This window comes from Ursus arctos, unplaced genomic scaffold (assembly GCF_023065955.2).
Source record: "Ursus arctos isolate Adak ecotype North America unplaced genomic scaffold, UrsArc2.0 scaffold_12, whole genome shotgun sequence".
NCBI classification, from domain to species: Eukaryota; Metazoa; Chordata; class Mammalia; order Carnivora; family Ursidae; genus Ursus; species Ursus arctos.
Window position 1 is genome coordinate 27793988 of NW_026622786.1, and position 26008 is coordinate 27819995.

General features: G+C 46.2%; 1 protein-coding gene across 3 annotated transcripts in view; it reads right to left on the bottom strand.

The window, feature by feature from the left end:
* The window catches only part of SLC44A3 (solute carrier family 44 member 3), a 94553-nt gene that overhangs the window by 13771 nt on the left and 54774 nt on the right, over positions 1 to 26008 (bottom strand). For 2 of the 3 annotated variants that reach the window (XM_048220433.2, XM_026497565.4), the window contains exons 11-12: positions 21244 to 21400; positions 18507 to 18590 (exon numbers count right to left, since the gene is read on the bottom strand). In XM_048220433.2, the coding sequence (XP_048076390.1) occupies positions 18507 to 18590; positions 21244 to 21400 (241 nt within the window). Of the gene's footprint in view, positions 1 to 11359; positions 11866 to 18506; positions 18591 to 21243; positions 21401 to 26008 lie in introns of those variants that run through there. The other variant, XM_026497567.4, reaches the window with a different exon arrangement.

Below are 26008 nucleotides of genomic sequence, written 5' to 3' on the forward strand. Positions count from 1 at the left end.
CTTTAAGTGGAGAATAAAAGACCATAGTTAGAAGAATTATGAAAGGAAAAAAATTCACTGGCAAAAGCAAATACACAGTAAGGGTAGTAGAGCAATCGCTTATAAAGCTAATATGAAAGTTAAAGGACAGAAGTAGTAAAATTGATTATATCTAAAAAAATTAGTTAAGGGGACTCACAAAATAAAAAGATATAAAACATAACAACATATAAATAAAAGATTAGGGAGGGTAAAGAAGAAGTTCTTTTAGAATGTGTGTGAACTTAAGTGACCTTCAACTTAACATCGACTGCTTTATACTTAGGGTGTCACATAGGAACCTCGTGTAACCACAGACCCTGTAACAGATACACGCAAAATAGAGAGAGCCAAACATAACGCTAATGAAAGTCATCAATCACAAAGAAAGATAGCAAGAGAAAAAGAACCAGAGAAGAACCACAGAAACAACTAGAAATCAATAAACAAAATGACAAGAAGTACACACTTATCAATAGTAACTTTAAATGTAAATGGTCTAAGTGTTCTAATCAAAAGACAGAGGGTGGCACACAATGGATTAAAAACTGAGACCCATCTATATGCTGCCCAGAAGAGACTCACTTCAGACCTAAAGATAAATACAGACTCAAAGTGAGAGGCTAGAAAAAGATATTCCATGCAAATAGAAGAGGGGGGAAAGCCGGGATAGCTGTCCTCATATCAGATAATTATATCAGCAATACTTGTATCAAAATACTTTAAAACAAAGGCTGTAACAAGAGACAAAAACAGGGTATTACGTAATGATAAAGGGATCAATCCAACAGCAGGATTTAACACTTGTGAATATCTACGTACGCAACGTCAGAACACCGAGGTACACAAAGCAGGTATTAATAGACATAAAGGGAGAAACTGACAGTAAAAAATAAGAGGCTTTAACACCCACCTACATCAACGGATAGATAGCCAGGCAGAAAATCCTTCAGGAAACAGTGTCTTTGAAGGACACATTAGATAACCAGATGGACTTAAGAGATATATACAGAACATTCCTTCCAAAACCAACAGAATACATATTCAAGAATACATGGAACATTCTCCAGGACAGATCACACATTAGACCATCAAACCAGTCTCAACAGATTTAGGAAGACTGAAATCATATCATGCATCTTTTGGGACCCTGACAGTATGAAATTAGAAATCAATTATAAGAAAAAACACGAACACATGGAGGCTAAACAACATATTACTAAACAACTAATAAGTCAATGAGGAAATCAAAGAAGAAATTTAAACATATACAAAGACAAATGAAAATGATAACACAGCAGTCCACAACCTCTGGGATGCAGCAGAAGCAGTTCTAAAGGGGAAATTTATAGTGATACAGGCCTACCTTAGGAAATAAGAAAAATCTTAAAACAACAACCAAATCTTACACCCAAAGGAACTCGAAAAAGAACAAGTAAAGCCCAAAGTTAGCAGAAGGAAGGAAATAACAAGATCAGATAAATAAATGAAATAGAGATTAAAAAAAAAAAACAATAGAAAAGCCCAATGAAACCAAGAGCTGGTTCTTTTAATAGTTAAATAAAATTAAAAAGCCATCAGCCAGACTCATTATGAAAAAGAGAGAGAGGACCCAAATAAATAAAATCAGAAACAACAGAGGAGAAGTAACAGCTGACACCACAGAAATACAAAGGAGTATAAGAAACTACTGTGAAAAATTATCTGCCAATAAATTAGACAACCTAGAAGAAATGGATAAATTCCTAGAAACATACAATCTTCCAAAACTGAAACAGGAAGAAACAGAAAATCTAAAAAAACTAATTACTAGAAACAAAATTGAATTGGTAATCAAAATATTCCCAACAAACAAAAATCGAGGACCAGATGGAATCACAGGTGAATTCTACCAAGCATTTAAAGATGAGTTAATCTCTATTCTTCTCAAAGTATTCCAAAAAATAGAAGAGGAAGAAAAGCTTCCAAATACATTCTGTGAGGCCAGCATTACCCTGATGCCAAAACCAGACAAAGACACCACACAAAAAAAGAAAACCACAGGCCAATATCCCTGTTGAACATAGATGCAAAATCCTCAACAAAATAATAGGAAAATGCATTCAATAATATATTAAAAGGACCACTCATCACAATCAAGTGGGATTTACTGCAGGGATATAAAGATGGTTCAAATATTTGCAAATCAATCATGTGTTACACCTCAATTAACAAAATGAAGGATAAAAATCATATGATCATCTGAATAGATACAGAAATAGCATTTGACAAAATTCAATATCTGTTTATGATAAAAAATGGGGTTAGAGGAAACGTACCTCAACCTAATACAGGCCATATATGAAACCCACAGCTAATGTCATCCTTGACAGTGAAAAACGGAGAGCATTCCCTCTAAGATCAGGAACAAGACAAAGACGTCCACTCTCACCACGTCTTTCCACAAAGTACTGGAAGTAAGTCCTAGCCACAGTAATCAGATAAGAAAAAGAAAAGGCGTCCAAATTGGTTGAAGAAAGAAAGAAGACCACTGTCTTTAGAAAGAAGTAAGACTGTCACTACTTGCAGATGACATGATACTATACATAGAAAACCCTAAAGACCACCAAAAAACGACTAGATTAAATAAATTCAGTAAAGTTGTAGGATACACAAAATATATAGAAATCTGTTGCATTTCTATATACTAATAACAAAGTAGCAGAAAGAGAAATTTAGAAAACAATTCCATTTATACTTGCACCAAAGCAATAAAATACCTAGGAAAACTCAGTCAAGGAGGTGAAAGACCTGACCTCTGAAAATTATAAAACACTGATGAAAGAACTTGAAGACACAGAAACAAATGAAAAGACCACAATCATCAAATATCCATATTACCCAAAGCAATTACAGATTCAATGCAATCCCTATTAAAATACCAATTGTATTTTTCACAGAACTAGGACAACTAATAGTAAAATTTCTATGGAACCACAATTGACCCCAAATAGCCAAAGCAATCTTGAGAAAGAACAAAGCTAAAGGTATCCCAATTTTAACTTTCAAGATATACTACGAAGCTATAATAATCAAATCAGTATGGTACTGGTACAAAAATAGAGGATGGATAGAATAGAGAGCCTAGAAAGAACCCACACTTATATGGTCAACTAATGGACAACAAAGGAGGCAAGACTATTTAATGGGCAAAAGACAGTCTCTTCAATAAATGGTGCTGGGAAAACTAGAGAGCTACATACAAAAGAATGAAACCGAACCACTTTCTTACATCATACACAAAAATTAATTCAAAATGGATTAAAGCTCTAAGTGTGAGACATGAAACCATAAAATTCCTAGCAGAAAACATAGGCAGTAATCTCTTTGACATTGGCCTTAGCAACGTGTTTATAGATATGTCTCCTGAAGCAAGGGAAACAAAAGCAAAAATAAACTATTGCGACGACACCAAAATAAAAAGCTTCTGCACAGAAAAGGAAATCATCAACAACAACAAAACAACTAAACAACAAAACAACAGCAACAGAAGTGGGAGAAAATACTTGCGAATGACATATCCAATAGAGGGTTAGTATCCAAAATATATAAAGAACTTTCACAACTCAACACTACAAAAGCAAATAATTCAATTCAAAAATGGGCAGAGGACCTGAACAGACACATTTCCAAAGACATCCCGATGGCCAACAAGCATATGAAAAGATGCTCAGCATAGCCCATCAGCAGGGAAATGCAAATCAAAACCACAATGAGAGATCGCCTCATCCCTGTCAGAACGGCTGCGATCGAACAGACAAGAAACAACAAGTGTTGGCGAGGATGCGAGAAAAAGGAGCCCTTGTTCACTGTGGGTGGGAACGCAAGCTGGCACAGCCACTGTGGGAACCAGTATGGAGGTTCCTCAAAAAGTCAAAAATAGGAATATCACATTATCCAGTAATTCCACTAGTAGGTATTTACCTAAAGAAAATGAAAACGCTAGGGGCACCTGGGTGGCTCAGTCGGTTAAGCGTCTGCCTTTGGCTCAGGTCATGATCCCAGGGTCCTGGGATGGAGCCCTTCATCCGTTTCTGTGCTCAGCAGGGAGTCTGCTCGCCTTCTGCCTCTGCCCACCCCCCCACCTCCACTCGTCCTCTTTCGCTCTCTCAAATAAATAAAAAATCTTAAAAAAAAGAAAATGAAAACATTCAAAAAGATACAGGCACCCCTATGTTTACTGCAGCATTATTTACATTAACCAAGATGTAGGGGCGCTCTAAGTGTCCACCAATGGATAAAGGAGAATATTACTCAGTTATAAAAAATATAACACGGATGCACCTAGAGGGTATTATGCTAAGTGAAATAAGTCAAAGAGAAAGACAAATACATATGATTTCACTTAAAAACAAAACAAACAAAAAGCAGAACAGACTCACAAATACAGAGAAACGATGGTTGCCAGAGGGGGAGGGAGGCAGAGTGGGTAGGGGAAGTGGGAGACACGGACTTCCAGTTAGGGACTGAATAGTCACGGAGGAAAGGCACGGCGTGGGGAATACGGTCAGCGGCACGGCGCAGTGCTCTATGCTGTCGACGTGAGCTCACTTGCGGTGAGCACCGCGTAACACACGGCTGTTGAATCACTGTGCTTACCCCCGAAACTAACGTAACACTGTGTGTCAACCAGGCCTCAATAATAATTTTTAAAGAAGAATAAAGACAGAGGTTTAAAGGAGATTCTGTCTTCCCAGAGAGTAATTTCTTTAAAAAAGGGGGCGGATTAAGTAAGAGTCCCCTCACACTTTCTCCCACCTTCTGATTTGATTTTCTTATTTAATTTAATTAATTAATTAATTTGACAGTGAGAGAGCGAGAGAAAGCACAAACAGGGGGAGCAGGAGAGGGAGAGGGAGAAGCAGTCTCCCCACGGAGCAAGGAGCCTGATGTGGGACTCGATCAGAGCAGAGAGGAAGGCAGATGCTTAACCTTAACCTACCGAGCCACGAGCCACGTTGGCACCCCTCCCACCTCCTGATTTCAGGGAGTTTCATTATTATTCGGCACTTCACAGTGTCTGCAGGGCCCCTCCCGATCCCTCCACTGCAAACAGTGTTCCTTCAGCCAAGATGTTCTTCCAGAGCCCCCACTCTCTCTGTGCAGCTCACGTTTGTTGAATGATAAAGGAAGATGCTTTTGGCAAACCAAGAATGTTTTCCAAATAATATTTCTTCATACAAAACCCAAACTCAATTGATGGGTACACTTGTTCTTTCGGTAGAATGTTAGGATTAAAAGGCACCCCAGACGTCGCCCAGGAAAATCCTCTTTTCCTGATGAGGAAAAACATCTCAACACGCTAAGCGACCAAAGGTGACAAAACGGAACACAGGGGTGGTGTTCACAGCTGGTGCCCCTTCCTCCCACAAATCAGGCAACCGCGTCTTGCTGAACCTGACCTGCCACAGGTGTGTGAGCCAAGCTCCGCTCTCTGCAGTGAAAACTAGCAGAACAACAGTCTGATGAAGAAGGACGAGGCCGGAGCCAGGGCTGTGCAGGAAGTGCCACCTTGGTTCAGCGGGCCCTTTACCAGCCCGGGGCAGACGGGAGGCCTGATCTCCCACAGGCCCAGGCGAAACTTCTGGATCCGTGAAATGGGAAATGCCTGTTGTTTTGACTTCAGGCTTTATCAGATAGAAGATTAAGCATCTGCCTTCGGCTCAGGGCGTGATCCCGGCGTTATGGGATCGAGCCCCACATCAGGCTCCTCTGCTATGAGCCTGCTTCTTCCTCCCCCACTCCCCATGCTTGTGTTCCCTCTCTCGCTGGCTGTCTCTACCTCTGTCGAATACATAAAATCTTAAAAAAAAAAAAAGAAGAAGAAGATTAAATAGATGGGCTGTCCCTGGCGAGTGAAGACCCCTGGTTTCCTGTCCCCTCACCCTTCTCCTTGACCAGGAACTCCAGGCGGCACAATGGAGCCACGAGGGCCACGCTCTGCAGCCCCCCGGGGCACCACACAGTAGCGCACCCTCCCTGAGCTCTCCGCTTCCGGGCCTCAGCTGCTTCATCTGTACAGACGGGGTGACACGGCCCGATGCGCAGCGGCCGGGAGAGGCTAAGCCCAGACTGTGTACGTGCTGCTCGCCGCGGTGCCCGGCACACTGTAAGAACGACCAACGGCTGCTACGGACGGACTCCGGGAGGCCGGTTCTTTAGAACCATGCGAGAGTGTCAGGCATCTCTGATTTGAAGCTCAGGACCGTGGAAATGTCAAGGGGAGAGGGAGCGCAGAAATGGGAATGTTCGCATGTTTTCGTATGCCCTGCGGTTTGGGGAGATTAAGTCACGTCACTGTCCCTTCACGAACACGTTTCTGGTGGACACAGGGCTGGCGAGGCAAAGACTGACCGGTACGAGAAAGGCCTGCTGACAGAGAGCCGGGCAGTCAGTGGAAAGGTCGCTGGCTGTGGAGGATGGTTATTGGTTTGTACCGTAACTTGGCTCAGTTTGCAGCGAAAAGCTCATAAGAAAAATGCATTTCCTTAAAGACACTATAATAACAGATCTTTTCTCCTTGAAGCTTCAGAAGACTCTAAGACCGTCTACTCTAGCTCTTCTCGGAAAGCAGTTTCCCTGGAAGTCAGCCCAAGGTGTTGCTAGTGCAGCTCTAAGGACAAAGCACGTCCAAGCTTGTGTTTCTTTATTCCCTCCCCGCTCCCCTCGGCAGAGCTCTGAGCTGCGTGGAGGGGCACGAAGCCAGGGCTGGTGCTGAGAAGTTCAGGCCCCGCTCTTCAATCATGCTTCCATCCGCAGACAAGGTCAGGGCTGGGGACAGGGCACCCAGCCAGGTCAGCGGCCTCCTGCTCTTGGGACCTCACCAAGTTTCTTGGCGGCCACCTTGACGGAGGCCGGACGTGGGCCCAGCAGACAGGCCCAGAGCGCCCTTCCCCACCCCCACCGCACTGCGTCTGCTGGAAGGCACTTGGCCTCAGCTGTCCCACCGCCTGGATGAAGGCGAGTCCAGCAAAGGCTCCTCGCTGCCCCACCCCGACGCCAACTGAGGCATTCTGTACCAGGCGAAAGGAGGGGGGAGAGGAACCCACTTGAAGAGCCGTCAAAGCCTGGGTCCACTTGCCAAAACTTTCAGGAACTGCGAGCCCCACCTAGAGAAGGAAGCGAATTGAACGAGATTCCCTTAATTGCTTCTCCTCCCGGTTTTCACAGCCCTTGTTTCTCAACCACCTGCAGAGATGAGACTGAGTGGAAGGAGTGTCCGGCTACCCCAGATCGATGTGTCATGGCTTCCTCTGCTCTCCTGACCTCTGTTTCTTCTCCCTGGGCATTTTCTCCTTTTCCTCTCCTTCTTATTCCCCACTCCAGGAGGTCTCAGGCTGTGCTCATTCCCTGAGGTGTGGTTAGGGGGCTCTGAAGGGGTGGGGGCAGGAAGACACCCAGTCTGCAACTCATATCAGCTTTTGCTTTCCAACATTTTAAGCTCTTTAAGCTCTTACCTACCAGTGGAGAAGGTAAAGGAAGGGGATTCTCAGTGTGAGCCAAATGTCTCAGAGTAGGAGGTGTAGGCCTTCCTCTACCCCTAGATTAGAAAATGAGACTCCCTCGGGCTGAAGGAAGGAGGGAAAAGAGATCTATGGGTCTGACCAGGGGTCCAAGTCTCCCTTTTTTTTTTTTTTTTTTTTTTTTTTAGCAGAACATGGAGAAGTAGCAAGACTCTAAAGGGAAGTACCCACTCTGAGGACATGGGTTTGCTGGGACTGAAGGGGTTCCAGAGACATAGGGCTTTCAGCGCTAAAACCAGAACACCCCAGACAAAGCAGGAGGGTTGGCTAACTCACAGTACACATCCAGGCAGATAAGACCATGAGGGGCTTTGCAAAAGATTCCTGCTCCCCAAGTAAGGCCTAGAAGATGGGATGCCATGAATAGGAAAGGGGGATGTCTCAAGGGCAGCCTGTGTGAACTAATGCTCGGGGACACCTGAAATCTCCTATAAGGCCATGGGGGAAGAGCCCAAGAATAACAGCCGACATTTCCTGCCAGTCCAGTGTAATGGGAGCTCCAAGTCAGAAACTAGGTTGAGAACCATGATACAGTATTTCCCACATATCCGAGTATGTGACTGAGATTCACCCCCATGTGGAAGTCAGTCCAAGATGACACACAGAGGCCGATAGCCAGAGCACCATGAGACTCCAGCTTGTAGCAGAACGTGCGTTAGTGACTGGGGCACTGATGTGGCTTTTATTCCCTCAACCACTGGGATTCACACCTTCCAGGTTTTATTTGATGAATGCATCCTTTAGTCCCTGGCCAACAATCACTTCTTCCTCCCAACCAGTCTCCATGTCTAGGACAATGACAACCGGGGGACGACAGCTGAGGAATGTCCTCCCAGTCACTGTCTTGCTTAGAAGGGTATGGAAGAGAGGAGGGGAAGGCATGGGTTCAGAGGTGGGCATTCGGAGCCCTCTGATAATAACTGTCCCAGAAGCAGTCCAGATAGAGAGATGACACGAAGAAACCTTCTTTCCGCCGTGAGGAAGATTAGGTTTGGGATAGGAGCTACTTAATGGTTTAATTCCATTTCCCACACTAAATGAATTTGGGAAATGTTGAAACTATAATCTTTAAATTTTTTAAAGTTTTTACGTAAACTCCAGTTAACATACAGTGTAAAATATTAGTTTCAGGTGTACAATATAGTGATTCAACACTTCATACAACACCCAATGTTGTCACATGTCATCACATGTGCCCTCCTTCATCCCATCACCTATGGGGGTTGGGTTGAATAACGTTTACATTTCTTAAGCAATTAGGGTAATGCTGAGAACTGGGACTGTGAAAGTTCTATCTTCGATTCTAAACCGCCTCCTCCAACCCAGCCCCCACCCTGGCTGGGAATCACAGATGACGGCGAGCCCAGCCTCGGTGGCCAAGCAAGCATGGCGCCCACAGCAGACACGAGCCTGCAGATGGGAAGGACACAGGAATCCATCTGCAGTTGCCACAGCCCCACATCGAACACTATTTATCAGAGCGGTGTTTTCATGTGTCACCTGCTTCCTTATTTATGAGGAAATTGGATTTTGCTAACTTCAAAGGGAGTTTTCACAGAAGACCAAAGTTAAAAACACAGGCCATCTCCCTCAGCATGTTGCCCGTGCAGCTAGAGCGTGCCGTGACGAGAAGGCACAAAGAGCAGTAAGGGGTTGCTTCCCGTCCTACAGGATGCTCAGACTTGTGAACAGTCTTAGAGTAGAGCAAATGGCGACTCCTTGCAACAGATGACCTTTGAACCAGTGTTGCTGGAAAAGCCCCGGTTGCCTTTGATAGGCAGTGATACAACGGCCCAGGCCTGCTGAAGACGGGAGTGAAGAAGAAAATGAGCCCTAGGTGCAGAAGAGAGGGGCCAGACTGCTGTGCGGGGCATGTTTCCGCAACCTCAGACCACAGTCAGTTCTTGTCTCCCGGTCACGGGTTTGGATCTGAACGCTAACTTTCCCTCACCATCACCCTTCGTGAGGGGAAAGCTTGGGCATCATTCTGGACTAGGGGGACTGGCAGGGCCGCTCTTAGCCATTCAACTGCCTCCAACAAGTCACTAGCGCGGTGGCCCTGGGAAGAGAAAGGTATAATCTGAGGACTTCCCTGTGGATGTGGATACACTTCTAACTGAGCAGGTGCATGAATAACCTCTGGAGCTCAGCCCTACTCCAAGTGCATAGGAAAGAATCGGCGTGCTCATCGCTTAGTGGGCTGGCGATCATGATAATGACTTCCATTTCTTCAGTACGTACCCCTACGTGCAGGCACGACGCGGAGAGCTTTGCAAACATGACCTATTTAATTACCTATAATAATCCTGGGGAACAGGCATTGTTGTACCCAACCTGTCTAGCTACATGGTAGACATCCAATATCTGGTGAATGAGCGAGTAAGCAAAAGTAATGAACCCTCTCCTTCCCTCACAAGAGAAACACACACGGAGCATGTGCTGAGCCAGACGGCATGTTATGGTATATGTACGACTTAGTGGACCCTCTCACTGCCAATGAGGTAGGTTTAAGAATTTGCTTTATATATGGGGTCTGTCCAATGTCACACAGTAAGTGGAGAAGCTGTAATTCAAGCCCAGACCTGTCTGCCTTCTTCCTACTTTATCAAACTGCTAGGAAATGGGTATAGGGTCCAGATCCAAGGAAGGGGGAAGGAGAGGAAGGAGGAGTTCTCAGAAGATGTGGATACATGTTGGGGTGCCTGGGTGGCTCAGTGGGTTAAGCAACTGACTCTTGATTTGGGCTCAGGTTATGATCTTAGGGTCCTGGGATCGAGACCTGCATCAGGCTCCCTGCTCAGTGGGGAGTCTGCTTGTCTCCCTCTCCCTCAGCCTCGTCCCCTGCTCACAACCACACACGCTCTCTCTGAAATAAATTAATAAATCTTAAAAAAAAAGATGTGGATAAATGTCTTCCAGAAAAAAAGGGAGAGCTAAAGTGTAAGGAGAAGAGGCTTGGAGAAGGAAGCCGGGGACTTGGAACCATTAACAAGAGGGGAGACCTCGTCCTTCCCAGGATCCAAATGTTCCACACCCTTCTGCCGTAGAAGCACAGAACTGACTTCCATGTTGGCCAAGGAATGGGACAGATCTACCTACAGTTCTGCTTAAAAGGTAGGCCAGGGCAGCTCACACCATGTAAGGTGGTGTGCTTGTCTATCTCCAGTGTCTCAGTGACACTTGTGAAGGCAAAGGAGAGAAAAAGACACAAGGCAGAGGAGAAAAAGCACTGTCCACTGTGTGACCCTGGCTGAGGTTTTCGAGCCCTCTGGACCCCAGATTCTGCTATAATGAGGGGAGGGGGCCCCATGATCTGTACAGTTCTAGGGTCTGAGTTCTTATCCTGTGGAAGGAGTGCCCTAGTGGACTGAGAAATCCACTTGGAATCCTGGTGCTGGGTAACCTTGTATTTGTGCTTCCATGGCCAGGGACCTCCTTTAGGGTAACACCTCTCATTTGCTCCCAGAGGGGGAGGCTGACTTAAGGGACTGGTGAGTTTGGGGGGAGGGGCAGAGTTCAGGCTGGCTCAGCCCTCTGTCATTCTCTCTGGGATCCACCTGTTACTGAGAGCACACCTTCTCCGCTCGTAGGAGGTAAGCTGACAGGAGAAACCCCCCGAGGCAAGGCTATACTGTTGGCTGGGCCTGGGAGAGGGTGAGCTGGTCTCTGTTTCAGGAATGAAACATTAATAAGCTGTTCCTACAATGCATCTTCTGACACGTTCCTTAGGTACTCTTAGGTGATTTTTTAAATGTTTTAATGCATTTTTAAATTATTTTTACTTTTATTTTTGAAGATTTTATTTATTTACTTATTTTAGAAAGAGAGAGTATGTGTGTATGAGCAGGGGAAAGGGCATGGGGAGAGGGCGAGGGACAAGCAGACTCCGCACTGAGCACAGAGCCCGATGTGGGACTTGATCCCAGGACCCTTAGATCAACACCTGAGCCCAAACCAAGAGTCTGACGTTCAACCAACTGAGGCCAGGAGCCCCTTAACACATTTTAAAGGCTTTATTTTTAAGTAATCTCTACACCCAACATGGGGCTCAAACTTACAACCCTGAGATCAAGTCACACGCTCCACCAACTAAGCCTAGCCAGGCGCCCCTCAAGGTTTAGTCTTTATCTGCTTGACTCTTATGTCTCTCGGTTGTTCAGAACTTGGACAAGGAAGAAGGAATGATTTATTAGGTCTCTAGAGAAATTTCAACACTCAGCTCTGTTGCTTTCCTCCTGTCCCAGAGCAGGCTGCCATTAAACTTCTCTGAACCGAAGTACACCATCTATTAAAAGAAAAAAAAAGGAAGAAGGATAATAATCATACCACCGTCACAGGATTATTTGTGAGGCTGGAGATGGTAAATACATAGATAGCATAGCACCTGGTGCACGCAGGTGCCCAGTAAGTGGAGGTATTCTTGGCTTCAGGAATTATACACTACGGAGAGTCAAAGTTATTAATGCCTAATACTCGGTCGCCTCTCAGGAGGGTTTTCTGATTAGCCGAGGGCTGCATGCACAGCTGACCTTCCCTTCCCCATGGTGATGCAGTCATTCACTCAACGAATTGCCTCTCTGAGACGGCGGAAGAATTTCAAGTTGGGAAGGACCTCAGAGCGCAGCCTAAGATGGCAGCTGTTCACCGGGCCTCACTGCAGAAGGAGGAGAGGCTGCTAAGGCCCACTTGGGGAAGAGGGCTTCAGGGCCTCACCCTCCTGAGCCCTGACCCTTGCAACACACCCACAGCAGGTGGGAGCTGGGCTCCAGAGAGGCTGCTCCCAAGACGGCACATAAAGCCAGGCCCCTACACACAGCAGGCTCAGAGCCAGGCACCAGGAAACATGAGCATACAGTTAGTTTTCTCGCAGACAGTCGGGGGCCCCTGACAAATAGGTGTCTCAATTCCTTTCTATCTAAAGCCAGGGTAGTAGCATTTGCCACCAAACAGCTGGGCTGTGAGGATTACCATCATCTATAAATGGGCCTTAATGCAAACTATCATATTGACACACATGTTAGCTTCTTCCTAAAACATGCACACTTGGGGGCACCTCTCCAGGGTGCCTCACCATCAGCTGGCTTCCCCCAGAATAGCTGGGGAGTGGCAGGACCCAGAGCCACTGCTGTTCCTGGGAGAACGGCCGTCTGGACGTGAAGACGCCATTACGGCAACGTCAGCTACCAAGAGCACTGTGTCCTTTTCAGAAACTTCACATCGTGTTCATAATCCAGTCAGAGAAGTTGCACAATATTCATTACTTTTTTTTTTTTTTCCTGATTTGTACGGGCTGCCCTGGGGAGAGAAGGGAAGTCACTGGAGATCTGCCAGTTGGCTTGGGATGAACCAAAACCTGACAGAGACGGGTCACCGAGTGTCTTTGCTATTGATGGGACTAGGAGAAAAGGATCATTGAAACCGAGTTAACTGCAAGGAAAGCCAGCCGTGGGGAGAGAAGGCTTTGAGATATTACAAAATCAAGCCTGCCACAAAGGCTTGGAAGACAGAGCCCAACATTTTGAGCGCTGAAAAACGGGACTGGCAGGCAGTGTGGGTGGCGGGGGTGGGCTATGAAGCAGGGAGGGGAGGGGGTGTGTTTTCCAAGCAGCGGTGGGTTTTTCTTTGCCCTGGACTGGACAAGATCATCTGCGGCCTTTCTGAGCAGTGTATCTGTTAGGAAGACAGGAAGCTACGGCCATTTCTGATCCACTTTGTGTCTCATACCCAATAGACGCCAAAGGACCGTAGGCTGGTAGCTGTAGGGCCTGCACGAAGGCAGACAGGAGCGTCTTGTCTCTCCTCCAGGGGCTGAGCAGGGCACGGGCAGGGATGCCCACGGCGGAGGAGGGACGTGCGGTGCTGGGCGTCACACAGCTCTCCACTCGTGAGACTGACAGAGGTGACTGGCGTCTCACCAGCATCTGGTCACCAGTCATTTCATGCATTTGCTCCCAGGGCTGCGTGACAGCAGCCCTGGGAGCACCGCGGCAAGGGGACGCAGCTGGATGGCCCCGCACATGCTCCGTGCACCCACAGCCCTCGGAGGCTGGAGATCCAGGCCACATAAACCACCGCTCGTGGCTCCTTGTGATCCCAGGCCAAGTCCTCAGCACAGAGGAGAAGTACGATGTGCAAAAAGCCAGAAAAGCACGCAGTTCACTCTCTCCCCACTCTGTGATGCGGCAGCGCGGCCTCCGCAGAGCCCACCTCTCGGCTGGGCACCAGGAGGACCCAAAAGTGGCATTCTCATTCTGCAGGAGCTCAGGAAGGTGGAGGGATTCACCCCCGTGCCACGAGGCAGGCAGGAGCCACCTACTGCTGCACCTGACTAGGGCCGCCTTTACCCAGGAGCTCCTCCCAGGAGTCTGGAGGGGAAACCGTCACTCTCCAAGCGTTCGCCCTCGGCCCACAGCTCTCTTCCCACGCCCATCCCCACTTCCGCTGCGAGAACAAAGCACTGAAGAGGAATGCGAGGCTCCACATGATTAAAAGACGGCAAATTAAACAAGAGCCAAATAGTCAACAGAAGTAAAATGTTAATTAAGACAAGAATAACTGCAGTTGAACAACAGAGCCAACCCACAGCGACTCTGGTGGTAGGCCCACAGCGAAGTGTTCTTTCCCGTTTGCTAAGCCTGGCTTGGCGAGCGCACATTCACAAGCTTGCAGTGTTCCCAGGCAAAGCGTCGGCAGCCTGACGTCTTGACAGAGTAATGAATTTGAGTCCGCAGGAAACGAAGTAAAACACCAATTTTAGTTCATAAATGGCGCATTTTAGTAAGCACACTATGTACTTTACTGATTAGTTAGTAGCTCTTGGTTGTAGGCAAAAATGAAAACCCATGCAATTTTGCCATTTGCCTATAAGAATTGAAGAAAGAACATTCTGGAATGTTCAGGTCAGTTTGGAACCATCCGGAAGAGTCTTATGGCCCACCAGTGGGTTTCAAACCTAGAGGAACACTGATCTATAACATCAGAGTTAGGCTAGATATCTGTGTCATCAATGGACAAGAGATGCACGCTTCGGGAGACATTTCCATGAGGACCTGTGTGTGGATACCATAAGAAATAAGAGGTGTGTCATTCCTGCCATTGCGTCAGCCTGCAGAGCCCCACAGGGGAACTTCTCAGTCAGGCTCCTGGTACGTGCTGGGAGGGAGGGGGAGGCCACAGAATCTCCTTGATGGAAATCTCTGAGAACAGCCAGCCCAGCCTCCCAGAAGCTTTGACACTGACTTGCCTGAGGGGAAAAGGTGGGCCCTGACCACTCCCCCCCCCAACAAGCCTTTTCTGGATCTGTAATTGCATGATTCATCCTTCACCCTTTTCAATGCCCCTACACCTGTCCTGTCCTCCACAAAATCTGCCCTGTAAAAGCTTTTGCTCAACTGTCAGCAAACGGACGTGTGACGGACGCCGGAGAGATCTACCACAGACAGTACTTGCGACTGCCTCTCCCCCTGCTTAGCAATGCATACTGGGGAAGGGCTTGGGTCCTGGAGGCAAAGCAGCTACGGGTTTCAACCTAGTTCTGCTCCGAGCTGCGTGCCCTCTCAAGCCTCATCTATGAATTGGAGATACTATCTCAAAGGGCTGTGGGGAAAACGAACAACTGATGTGAGGGCAGGGCGAGTGCTCAGCATACAGCCGGCAACGCAGGGAGCGCCAAACAGCCCACGGCTACTGCTGCCCTTGTCAGCGGGTGACCTCCCGCGGGCGCTCTCCGCTCTCAGCCAAACGCGATGTCTTCATGAACCTCTCATTTCTACGCCCCCCTTCGCGAACTGCGTAGTCCCGTGCCAGCGCCCACGCACGCACCTCTCCGCACTGCTACCCAAAAGTCTCAGGCGAACGCCTCCTACTGCTCCCGCATCTCTCAGGCTGGCTAGCTTGTCAGCTCGCTGTGTATTGGCTCTGTCACCACAGTCCCCTTCCCCTTTATGCCCGGGTTCAGACGGTTGGAATACAGCATAAACGAGCACCCAGTTGTTGGATAAATAAATGTGGGAGGTGTACCCGTGTGATTTTTTCAGGTATACACATATTTGTATTTATGACGGAGAGACAAGCGATGAGACATGATGACACGCGGGGTTTGGTCTCCCAGTCTGCAAGTGAGTTACTGCGCAGCCTTAGGCCGGGTGTCTATAAAACGCAGCCAACTGCCACCTGCCTCCCTCCCGGGGCTGGCCAAGATGGATCGGGCTTTGAAGCAGCAGGGCTGAAACACGACCAGCGCCTTGATGTTAAGTGAAGAAGAGCATCTGGGTTCTGACGGGAACAAATGGGTCTCATTCTCTTTTAGCATTTCCCAGCTCCGATTGCACCAAACCAGGCCAATAAAATAGGCCTCGGCACTTTTAAATCAGATTTCCAGAAATCTTCCCCCAGGAACTCATGACAGTGCCAGGAGATTTTTCAAAAGGCTAATCTAAATTCCTTCTCACTTTAGGCTCCTTTCCCTTTGTCTTCTGCCAAATGAGATCACCAACAGCTCTGACCACAATTATACGGTGATTATCTTTATTCTTAAGATCTGTATTTCACTGTTTTCCAGTAGGTGATTTAGACTAGAGGCGACTGTTTCCTCCCTATCAGAATTCACATCAAGTTTTTTTCCTCTTCCTTCTCCATGCTTCCACCTCTCTCTCCCTCTCCTAACCCTCGGGCCTCCCGGCAGCGCCCGTGTTCGCCCGTACTGCCTGGTCCTGCAGGAGCCACCGCGAGGGAAAGGCCGGGCCTACTGCGCCAGCCCCACGATCAGAATCTGAGGACCCAGCCCTGCTGGCAACACGGATGCACCATGATCTGGATCCCGGCTAGCTGAGCCTTTCTGTGAGTCAGGGACAGTCACTCTCCCTGCACATCTGGTGTAGGGTCCGTCGCCTTTATAATGGTAATGAAGGTGTGGCTAATACTGAGGCTACTTATGGTCTTCGAAACAGTTTGAACTCCCAAGGGAAAGGGGATTGGGTTCATATGAGGTGGTGAAATTTCAGAGCGCAGAAAGTATGTCCCTCAGGATCACAAGGCAGAGGAGAGAAGCACAAACATGGGACAGGCCAGTGGCTTACACATACGATTTAGCGGCATAGCCCTGTCGTCAAATGAAGCCTGCGGTGGAATCCCACTCCCAGCTCCCATCAGAGGGGCACTGCTCTGTGCGGAAGGCAGGGTAAGGGGGTGGAGGCACAGGGCCAGAGCCCAGGCTTCTGCCTCCTCACCCCTGCTCTCCTCTCCTGAAGAGGTGGTTCCTCCAGCATCCACAAGGAGCCCCTAGGCTTCCACAAGTGCAGGAGCCACAGAGAAAGAAAGTGAATTTATATATATAGTGAGAGGGGATGGCAAATGACCTTATGGGACCATGTGGCCAACATATCTGCATATCAATGGTCCCACTGCTCTAGTCTTTTCAGTTTATGTTTCTTAGCCTTGATTTTCATGGAGAGAGAGATATATATATATAGTCATAGTATATTTTTGTAATGTATCTCAATATCTTTGCAGAGTAAATTGGTGTCTGATACGTGCACACGGTTCTAGGAAGAGAGAAGCTGGCATATCACATCCATGACTAGACATTCATAGGGTCTGGTTTCACTTGCTATACGACTCACCATTCTGAAAGGTGCTATGGTATTTTTTTAAAAATTTTATTTATTTATTTGAGAGAGAGAGAGAGCACAAGCAGGGGGAGCAGCAGAGGGGGAGGAGGAAGTAGGCTCCCCACTGAGCAGGACCCCGATGGGATGCGGGCTTGATCCCAGGACCCCGAGGATCCTGACCTGAGCAGAAGGCAGACACTTAACCGCCTGAGCCACCCAGGAGCCGCAGGTACTATGGTATTTTACTATGCTTTACATGCAGGCTTAAAGCAAACCGAAAGAAAATGAAATACACTCTAAAATGAACTCCAAGATTCTTAAGAGCCTCAAAAATGGAGGTTTACACTATAAGATTCCACTTTCCCCTGAACAATGAAAGGTATTCTTAATACCACTTATAATAAGATGTTAAACATGGATGGTCTAATCAGTCCCTTTACTTCTGCTGGTATATTTGTTAGGAAGAGGGGCAATAATAAGAAACACTTTGCTAAGTGAGATTTCTGTGGACTTTTAAATTATAAAAGCTGACTTAGAAAAATACTGCTTTGTGTAAATTTGACTAAGGGCTATTAATTTCCTAAATAATCTACAGGAAAACGTAACATATAAATGTCCATCAATTTGAAAGATTCAAGAAAAAAATCTGAAATTCAGACAATTGCAGTATAAAATTTTTTTTCTGATTTTTAAAGGAATATTTATAGCTTGAAAGGGAAAAGCTGGTGAAATATACAAAAATCAGAGAGACAATTCTTTTCCTATTTCAGGAAAGTTATAGTTCTTGAAGAAGACATTGACAATTAGCTCTCAGTTGACACATACTCATTATGCTGGAATTTCTACAGACTCCTCCCCTTTTTATTTCTGAGACAGGAAACACATTTCTTTCAGCATTGGAAGAATGGCTTTAATGGCCTATATAAGCTACAGCCCAGAAGCCAGAACCATCAGACAGCCTGCTCTCCTCTGGTCAAAGCTAAGAATAACTTTCACATTTTTAAACTGTTGGGAAAAAAATCAGAAGAAGAATAACATTTCTTGACAGGTGAAAATTATATGAAATTCACATTTCAGTGTCCATAAATAAAGGGTTTTGGAATGCAGTCATGCCCATTCATTTGCATTTCGTCTGTGGCTGCCTTCCTACTACCACGGCAGAGTTGAGTAGTTACAACTGAGACTGAATGGCCCCAAAGCCTAAAATATTCATACGATCTGGCCTTGCACAGAAAGATTTGCCAACCCCAGACCTAAGAGATGGAGTCCGCTGGAGGACCTCTCTGTGTGTCCCCGGGGCACGCGGTAGGAGACATACCTGGTTGAACTGGCGCAGGCACTTGTCAAGACACCAGAAACAGCAGAAGCAGCACCTGGACACGCACCTGGACCATGCACCATGCTGCCGGGATCAGCGTCAGAACAAACGAACACAGTCAGAAACCTACCCAGGCAAGAAGGAAGCAGGCAGTTTCTGCAGACACACAGTGCGTTTCTACTCGAGATTTATGCCCCTGGGGCAGCACTCAGTGTGGGAGATTTTCTTCTGTTCTGCACATGCTACTACTACTAATTATTACCATTATTATCACTGAGGAGGGAAGTTTCTCTCCTGTGGGCTTACCTTGCGATGACTGCTACTGACCTCAGCAAAAAGGGAAATGGGTTAGTCCATGTTTACTAGCAAAGGGAAACTAAGCTTTCTGGTTCTAGTTTAAAAAAAAAAGAACTCTCTTTCCATCTTCCCTAAATGTCATCAATGATAAAATCCGCTTTTTCAAACCAGTTTGTACTCTTGAAAAAGCCACATCCCAAAGAGAGTGAAACAAATAATGCATTGTAGATACTAATTATGTGCCCATATAAAAAAAAAAAAGAATCAAGTTTAACTTTTTTTTTGAAAAAAAAAAAAAAATTCCCATAGTGAGATTTTCAGGGCTAAATTTCAAGGGACAAATTAGTCCTTTGAAATATAGTTTGGACATATGCACAGCTCAAGAGTGAATAATAAAACTCTTGGAGGAGGGGTGGGATTGAATGTGTCCCACTGACTGCCCAGAGTTTAAAAAAAAAAAAAAAAAAAAAGCCCTGTGAACAATCCTGAAATAGTCGTCTCTGAGGACCCCAGAAGTAACGCAGCCTTATATGGACATTTTCTTGTCCCAATGTTAACTCAATTGGATGAAACTTTATCTGGATACTTTTCAGCCCGGCTGTGGTCGTGAATGAGCCATTTCACGCAGGAAAGATCACACAGAGGCGGTGCGAAGTGTTTAAATTGTAGACACAGTGTGGGGAAAACCGTGTCTTCTTAACTGAAGAAAGGACACATTTCTCCAGTAGTGAGATCACTAAAAGGGGGTTTGGCCCCTTGATCCTTCTGGGATCTCAAAAGTGATAAATAACCTTTTAGACCTCTGCCAGAGAGACCAACCCACTGACTTCCCTTTTAGATTTCTGGAAGGCTGCTGGCCCAGAGTGCAAGAAGCCTAGCTCTAGGAAGGATGGCAAGGGCCCCTACTGCTCATTAATTTGTGATTATCTATTGCTAATGTATGTAATGAATATATTTAAAATAGAAACCTGTTCTGCTCTTCAAAAAAACCCTTCTTGAAATTGAAGGATCAATTGCAAAACGAGGAAGGAGGGGCCAGAGGAGCTGGATTTGGCGTGGAATTGGAATGCCTCTTCAAGTCACCAAAATGCATGTGTATTTTTATTGCTTGAAATTTAGCCCTGAAAATCTCACCATAGGATTTATTTCGGAAAAAGTCAAACTTGCTTCTTTTTTAATGTGGGCATGTAATTAGTATCTACAATGCAATCTTTCAATAGAAACCTAAGAAAATGCTCTCTGATCAGGGGAATTGCTTAGCATGTATTTCATGATAAGGAAGCTAGATAATTTTATGTGAAATTCAATCCATTATTCCTAATTCATATACTAATCTTAAGTCTTGATTATAGACCTTAAAAATATCAAACAATTTAAAATATAGGAATAAATCCATGTGTAGAATTTCCCCAATTTACTAAGGACACTTACCTATGTCCAAAAGGTTAGAATCAAGTAAACTTGTGAAACTCTGATCAAGTCACAAGCACTGAGGTGGGGATGGGGGAGGGATTAACATTGTGTGAGAACAGAAAAGTTGGGAAAAGTCCAACCTTCCCTTGTTTGGCAGGCCAGAAATACCATGAGAACAGCTGTTTTCCTGGTGTTCTGGTTTCCACTGGCATTCATAACCAAATGTGCATGGAAATAAAAACCAGGGAGGAGAAAAACCCCCAGGCACAAAAGCCCTACAGTTTTCTGTCTTTTGAGCTGAGATTTAGGTCAGCTTGTCCATTTCTCACTCTTAAGCACTCTTAAGTTTTCTCTTGCTGTCTCTCTCTCTCTTTCGCACACATGCACACTCTCTCTCTCACGCATGCACACACATGCACGTGCAAACACCTGCGCGCGCACACACACACACACACACATTCTCTCTCACACTCACTTACTAAAACTCCCCCCCCACCAGTCACTTCCCATGGCACCCTCTAGGAAACAGAAAAGTAAGGAATATCTTAGCATTAAAACAGAAACAAACAAATATTATTCCTATCTTGTAGTATATTTTCTTACTTAAAAAAAACAAAAACAAAAAAGCAGGATAAATGTCCACAAAAACTTGTCAAAGTTTTATCTGAAAAAGTCCTCCCCTTTGTTCAGCATTTAAATGAGAAGGAAAACCTGCTAACTCAGAACTACTCCCTCCCCACCCCACCTCCACTACCTTGTGGGCAAAAGCAAAACAAAACAAAACGAAACAAAACAAAACCCAACAACAACCCCAAAAAACCCAACAAACAAAACCGTAAACAAAACGGAGGCTGGGGACAAAAAGGTTGCTGGAGGCGGGGGTGGGATGGGATCCGAAGAACACTGGAGGCTTCGGAATGGCCACTGCCACGGGTCCACACTCCTGTCCTGGGGCCTGCCCGGCGTCCAGGGGTTCCCTTTTCTGCCCCTCCCGCGCCCGCTGCAGGGCACACTGAGGACATCCTACCTTGCCTTTCAGCGCGCTGGAAATGTACATGAGAATGGTTCTCGGAATCCTCGTGGCAGTGATTAGAAAGGACCCTTTTATGGCGGTTCCTTGATGGTAGCAGAAGAGAATGGAGAGAGACCAAAGGACTGGGCGATCAGGGGGGTCATTTTTATTCCTGGGAATGGGGGGAAGAAAAGACAGCATTTAAAACACACCATTTAAAATGTCTCTCTGGTTCAAATCATCAGCAGGACTAACATTTATAAAGCAGTAATGCAATAAGCATTTGGCAAAACTTTTATACTCATTGGTAACTAAGGTTATTTCTTGGACTAACTCCTTTTCATGGCACTCAATGCTGCAAACAAACAGAATGGAAAATTAAAAAAAAATACTGCAGAATGAAAATAAACAAGCTTCCCTCTTTACCATGCCTCCCCCCTTCCCCAATCCTGTAAATTTTCTCTTAATCTCATTTTCACTTTCAGAAGTTTAATTACATAATAATTTCCAAGGTCTATATTACATATGTAAATATTGCCAGCATTAGCTTGGTGATTAAAAATCACCATGAAATCACGTGGCCAGGAAGGGCAGCCACAGGGACACCAGTGAGCTCCAGCTTCATGTTAAAGGGACAGAAAGTTCCAGCTTCCGCACAGCTCAGGGCTCCTAAAATCTAGCTGATTTCTACTCCGCTCTTTAAAGGTCACTTCAGTGTGAATCATTTGTGGAACTTGTCATGACAGAGCAACCAAGAACGCAAGAGCCAGTTTCACAAGCAGGGGGGAAACAAAAAGTGAAAAAGAACAGAATGGCATGGCCCTCACTCTACCCCAAACCTGAAAGATGAAACAAAGGAGGGAGGGCTGGCGCCACCCCTCCCCTGACCCCCTCAATTCCCCGCTGGTGCCAGTTCTAGAAAATGAGGCCCTTTCCAAGAAGCCCCCTCACTGATTCCAAGTGAAGCTTGGTTACTTCATAATGGATTATTCTACGACTCGCTCTGGTTGCTAATAAGTCACTATGAATTAAGGTTTTGACAAGAGCCTAGGTTTTGAGGGAGAGAAAAGGAATGCGGCCAGAAACGTCTCAAGAGTTGGCAAAGAGCTGTATTTTGCTGTTACTGAAATCATCCAGGAAGGAAAGGAGAACCCGAAAGTCCTATTGGGAGTGGAGTAACTCTGATCCAGTCGCCCCACGAAAAGGGTGATGTGTGTTTTAACTCAGTATTATTGAAAATAGGAAATGCCAGGGAAACTATTGCTGATCTGAATTCATGTTGGTCTGATAAACCAGAAGAGCAGTACCGGCCAGGAAAATCTGACATGGTTTTTCCCTTTCCTCAGCTTTTTTTTTTTTTTTTTTTTTAAAGGAAGAATGTTTACTTTTCCATTTAGGAGATTTATGTGCCTTAGAACTTACTACAGCGCTCGAGAGGATGCAGGGAAAAGCGGACAGCACCTGCTTTCCATCTGGTAGGGAAACAAGTGGTTCACAGGCCAGTGTGGAGGCTGGCCCTCCAGGTTTTGAAGTCTAGGCTCGGGCATCATCTTTCTGAAAAGGTTTCGCTGGGAGAGGATTAACCATTTCAGGCAGTGGCGTGACCGCCATCGTCCGTGTGACACATCCTGGCTGTGACTCCAGGCTCTCCAGGGCTTGGTTGGAAGAAGACGCATTAGTTCCAGAAGCTGGGTTATCGAGAGACACAAGTTTAAAAGAAGGCCCTTCAAGCTCAGGCCAGCTCGTGGAGTCAGGAGTCAGTCAGTACACTGCCCCCCCCCCCCATTTGAAACCACCCTACAGAAAAGGGTTAAATAAGTGGGGTAATCTTTGAGGCCTCCACCTTCTCTTCTTAGACCTTTCTCCATGTTCAAAGGTAACATCGCCCTGCCATGCCTCCCCTGCTGTGTTTGTGGCCATGACCTCCGTCTCTGTCTCCTTCACAAGCCGCAGAACTTGCCCTCAGGAAGAGTACCTGATTACATCCAATGAAGCTTAAAATGATACCTATCTCTGGATTTCATCATATTTGGAGAAGCGGCTTGCGGGACGGCAGTGCAGCGCTGGGCGTCCCAGGCGACCCCGGGTTGAGCTGAGGAAGCTGGGGCCTCCCGACAGGCCTGCTCTCTGTCCCTAGGGCGCACTGCGTGTGCAGCCCTTCCACCCCGCTTCTGTGGGGGTGCCATAAGGAAGACCTGGGTAGTTGTGAGAGAGGAGGTGACTCTAGGATATGCCCCCCACCCTGCCCCGGGCCGAGCTTCCCCCTCCTTTTAATCTGGCGGCTGTCCTGAGTGCTAAAGCTGCCTGGCCCCAGGACACCAGCACAACTCAAGTCGCTAAGCAGGGGCTTAACCATCGTCGCCTGCATCCAAGTCCGGTGGCGGCTGTGGGTCATGCGCACTAGGGCTGTGCTGCAACCGCTCGTCCTGCAGACTTCGGCGTCCTAGAGGCAAGCGGCAGCTCCAGTTGGATCCGGCCTAGCGCTGAGGACTCTTCAGTGTGAGAAAGCAACTTTGTGCCCAGGCTCCCGGACAAGGACCAGCCTGAACGGGAGGGATGACCTCCAAAGTAAATCCGGTCCCTAGCGAAGGGGCGCCATGTGGTCCCTGAAGACACCACCCTTTCCTGATGTTTCTTTTAGCAACATCACTGTACGGTCCATCTTTCCAACCCTCCAGAAAAAGGAAATTGTCTTTACTATGGAGAACAGGATTCTGGAGCTGTCCTCAGCGACTCTCCTTAGGGTTAGGCAATGCAGCTGTCTCCCGCCTAAATCCCATAGGCTTGGCTGTTCACCCATTCCCCTCACGCCTGCTCGGCCAGTCGAGAGCAGCTGGAAACCATCTTTGGTATATATGAAAGCGATGATGAAGGCATGCCTCAAGCGTCTCTTCTCTGAGTTGAACGGTTCTGGTTCCTTCCTATCACCATCCCCAAGCACATCTTTACGGCTCTCTGTTGACCCCTCTTCAAGCGAATGGTTGTAAAAGAGAAATTTTACACGTTGCCGTATCCTGGCACTTGATGGTCTCTGCATGAACTCTTCAGCCCTCACAGCGCTTACGGGAATGACAAAGATGGACGCACGCTGGCTAACCCTCCCGAGTGCAGGCCAGACATGAGATATTGTCAACCTTGGGATGAGGCAAAACCTTAAGGTTTCAAAATTCGGCACCATGTAAAAAACAAAGTGGAACTCCTTAATAAAGAAATAGGGCTCTAAGTTAGTCGACATGCATTTTATTTTTATCAAAGTAATATGTAAATATCTTTCGTCAAATAGCAGAAGGCTAACCAGGAAAGGCAGCGGTGTGCTCTCCCCACTGCTCATTTTCTCTCCCTAGCGGTCATATGTTAGCTATTTCTTCTGTAACTCACCCCACACTTCCAAATTACATGTTCTTTCTGCCATGTATTTTCTCAGCCTCTGATATTGTCTACCGACTTCTCACTTTTTTGGGGGGAGGGGGACGGGCAGAAGGAGAGGGAGAGAGAGAATCCCAAGCAGGCTCCACAAGCAGCATGGAGCCCAATATGGGGGCCCATCCCACAACCCTGAGATCCTGACCTGAGCCAAAACCAAGAGCCAGACACTCAGCTGACTGAGCCACCCAGGCGTCCCTGATTTCTTACTTTGAAATATGTTTGCTGATTGTTTATCTTGTAATGGACATACGACCTGGTGTAAGGTTAAGGTGTACAATGTGGTGATCTGATGCTTACATATTGCAAAATGATTACCCCCACAGCAGTAGCTAACGTCTCTCTTATGTCATGTAATTACATTTCTTTATTGTGGTAAGAGCATTTAAGTTCTGCTCTCTTAGCAATTGCCAAGTATATGATACAGTCGTATTGACCACAACCACCATGCCGGACATTAGATCTCTAGAACTACCTCATTCTCACTTCAAGTTTGTACCCTTTAACCAACATCTGCCCATTTCCCCCAGCTGCACCCCCAAGCCCGGTTAGTCACCACTCTACTGTTGCTAAGTTTCTACTGTTTCAGCTTTTTTACATTCTGCGTAAAAGTGAGATCATACAGTATTTCGCTTAGCACAATGCCTTCAAGGTCCATCCACATTTTCACAAATGGCAAGATTTTCTTCTTTCTCATGGCTGACTAAAATTCCATTGTGTGTGTGTGTGTGTACACACCAGATCTTTTTTATTTAGTCATCTGTTGATATTTGATTACCATTTGGGTTGTTTCCATAGCTTGGCATTGTGAACAATGCTGCAATAAACATGGGAGTGCAGGTAGCTCTTTGAGATCCTATTTTCATTTCCTTTGGATATATACCTAGAAGTGGGATTGCTGGGTCATAGGGTAGCTCTATTTTTAATTTTTTGAGGAACTTCCATACAGTTTTCCATAGTGGCTGCACCCGTTTGCATTCTCACCTACAGTGCACAAGGGTTCCCTTTTCTCCACCTCCTTGCCAACACTCATGATCTCTTGTCTTTTGATGACAGCCGTTCGAACAGGTGTGAGAGGATATCTCCTTGTGGTTTTGATTTGCATTTCCCTGATGATGAGTGATGTTGAGCACCTTTTCATGTACCTGTTGGTCATTTGTATGTCTTCTTTGGAAAGATTATCTATTTAGTTCCTCTGCCCATTTTTTAACTGGATTTTTTTTTAAGAGGTGACCTTTATTTTATGTATTTATGTATTTATTTATTAAATCTGTGTATTTTTTAAAAAGATTTTATTTATCTTAGAGAGAGAGAGAGAGTGCTTGCACAAGTGGAGGGACGGGCAGAGGGAGAGAGG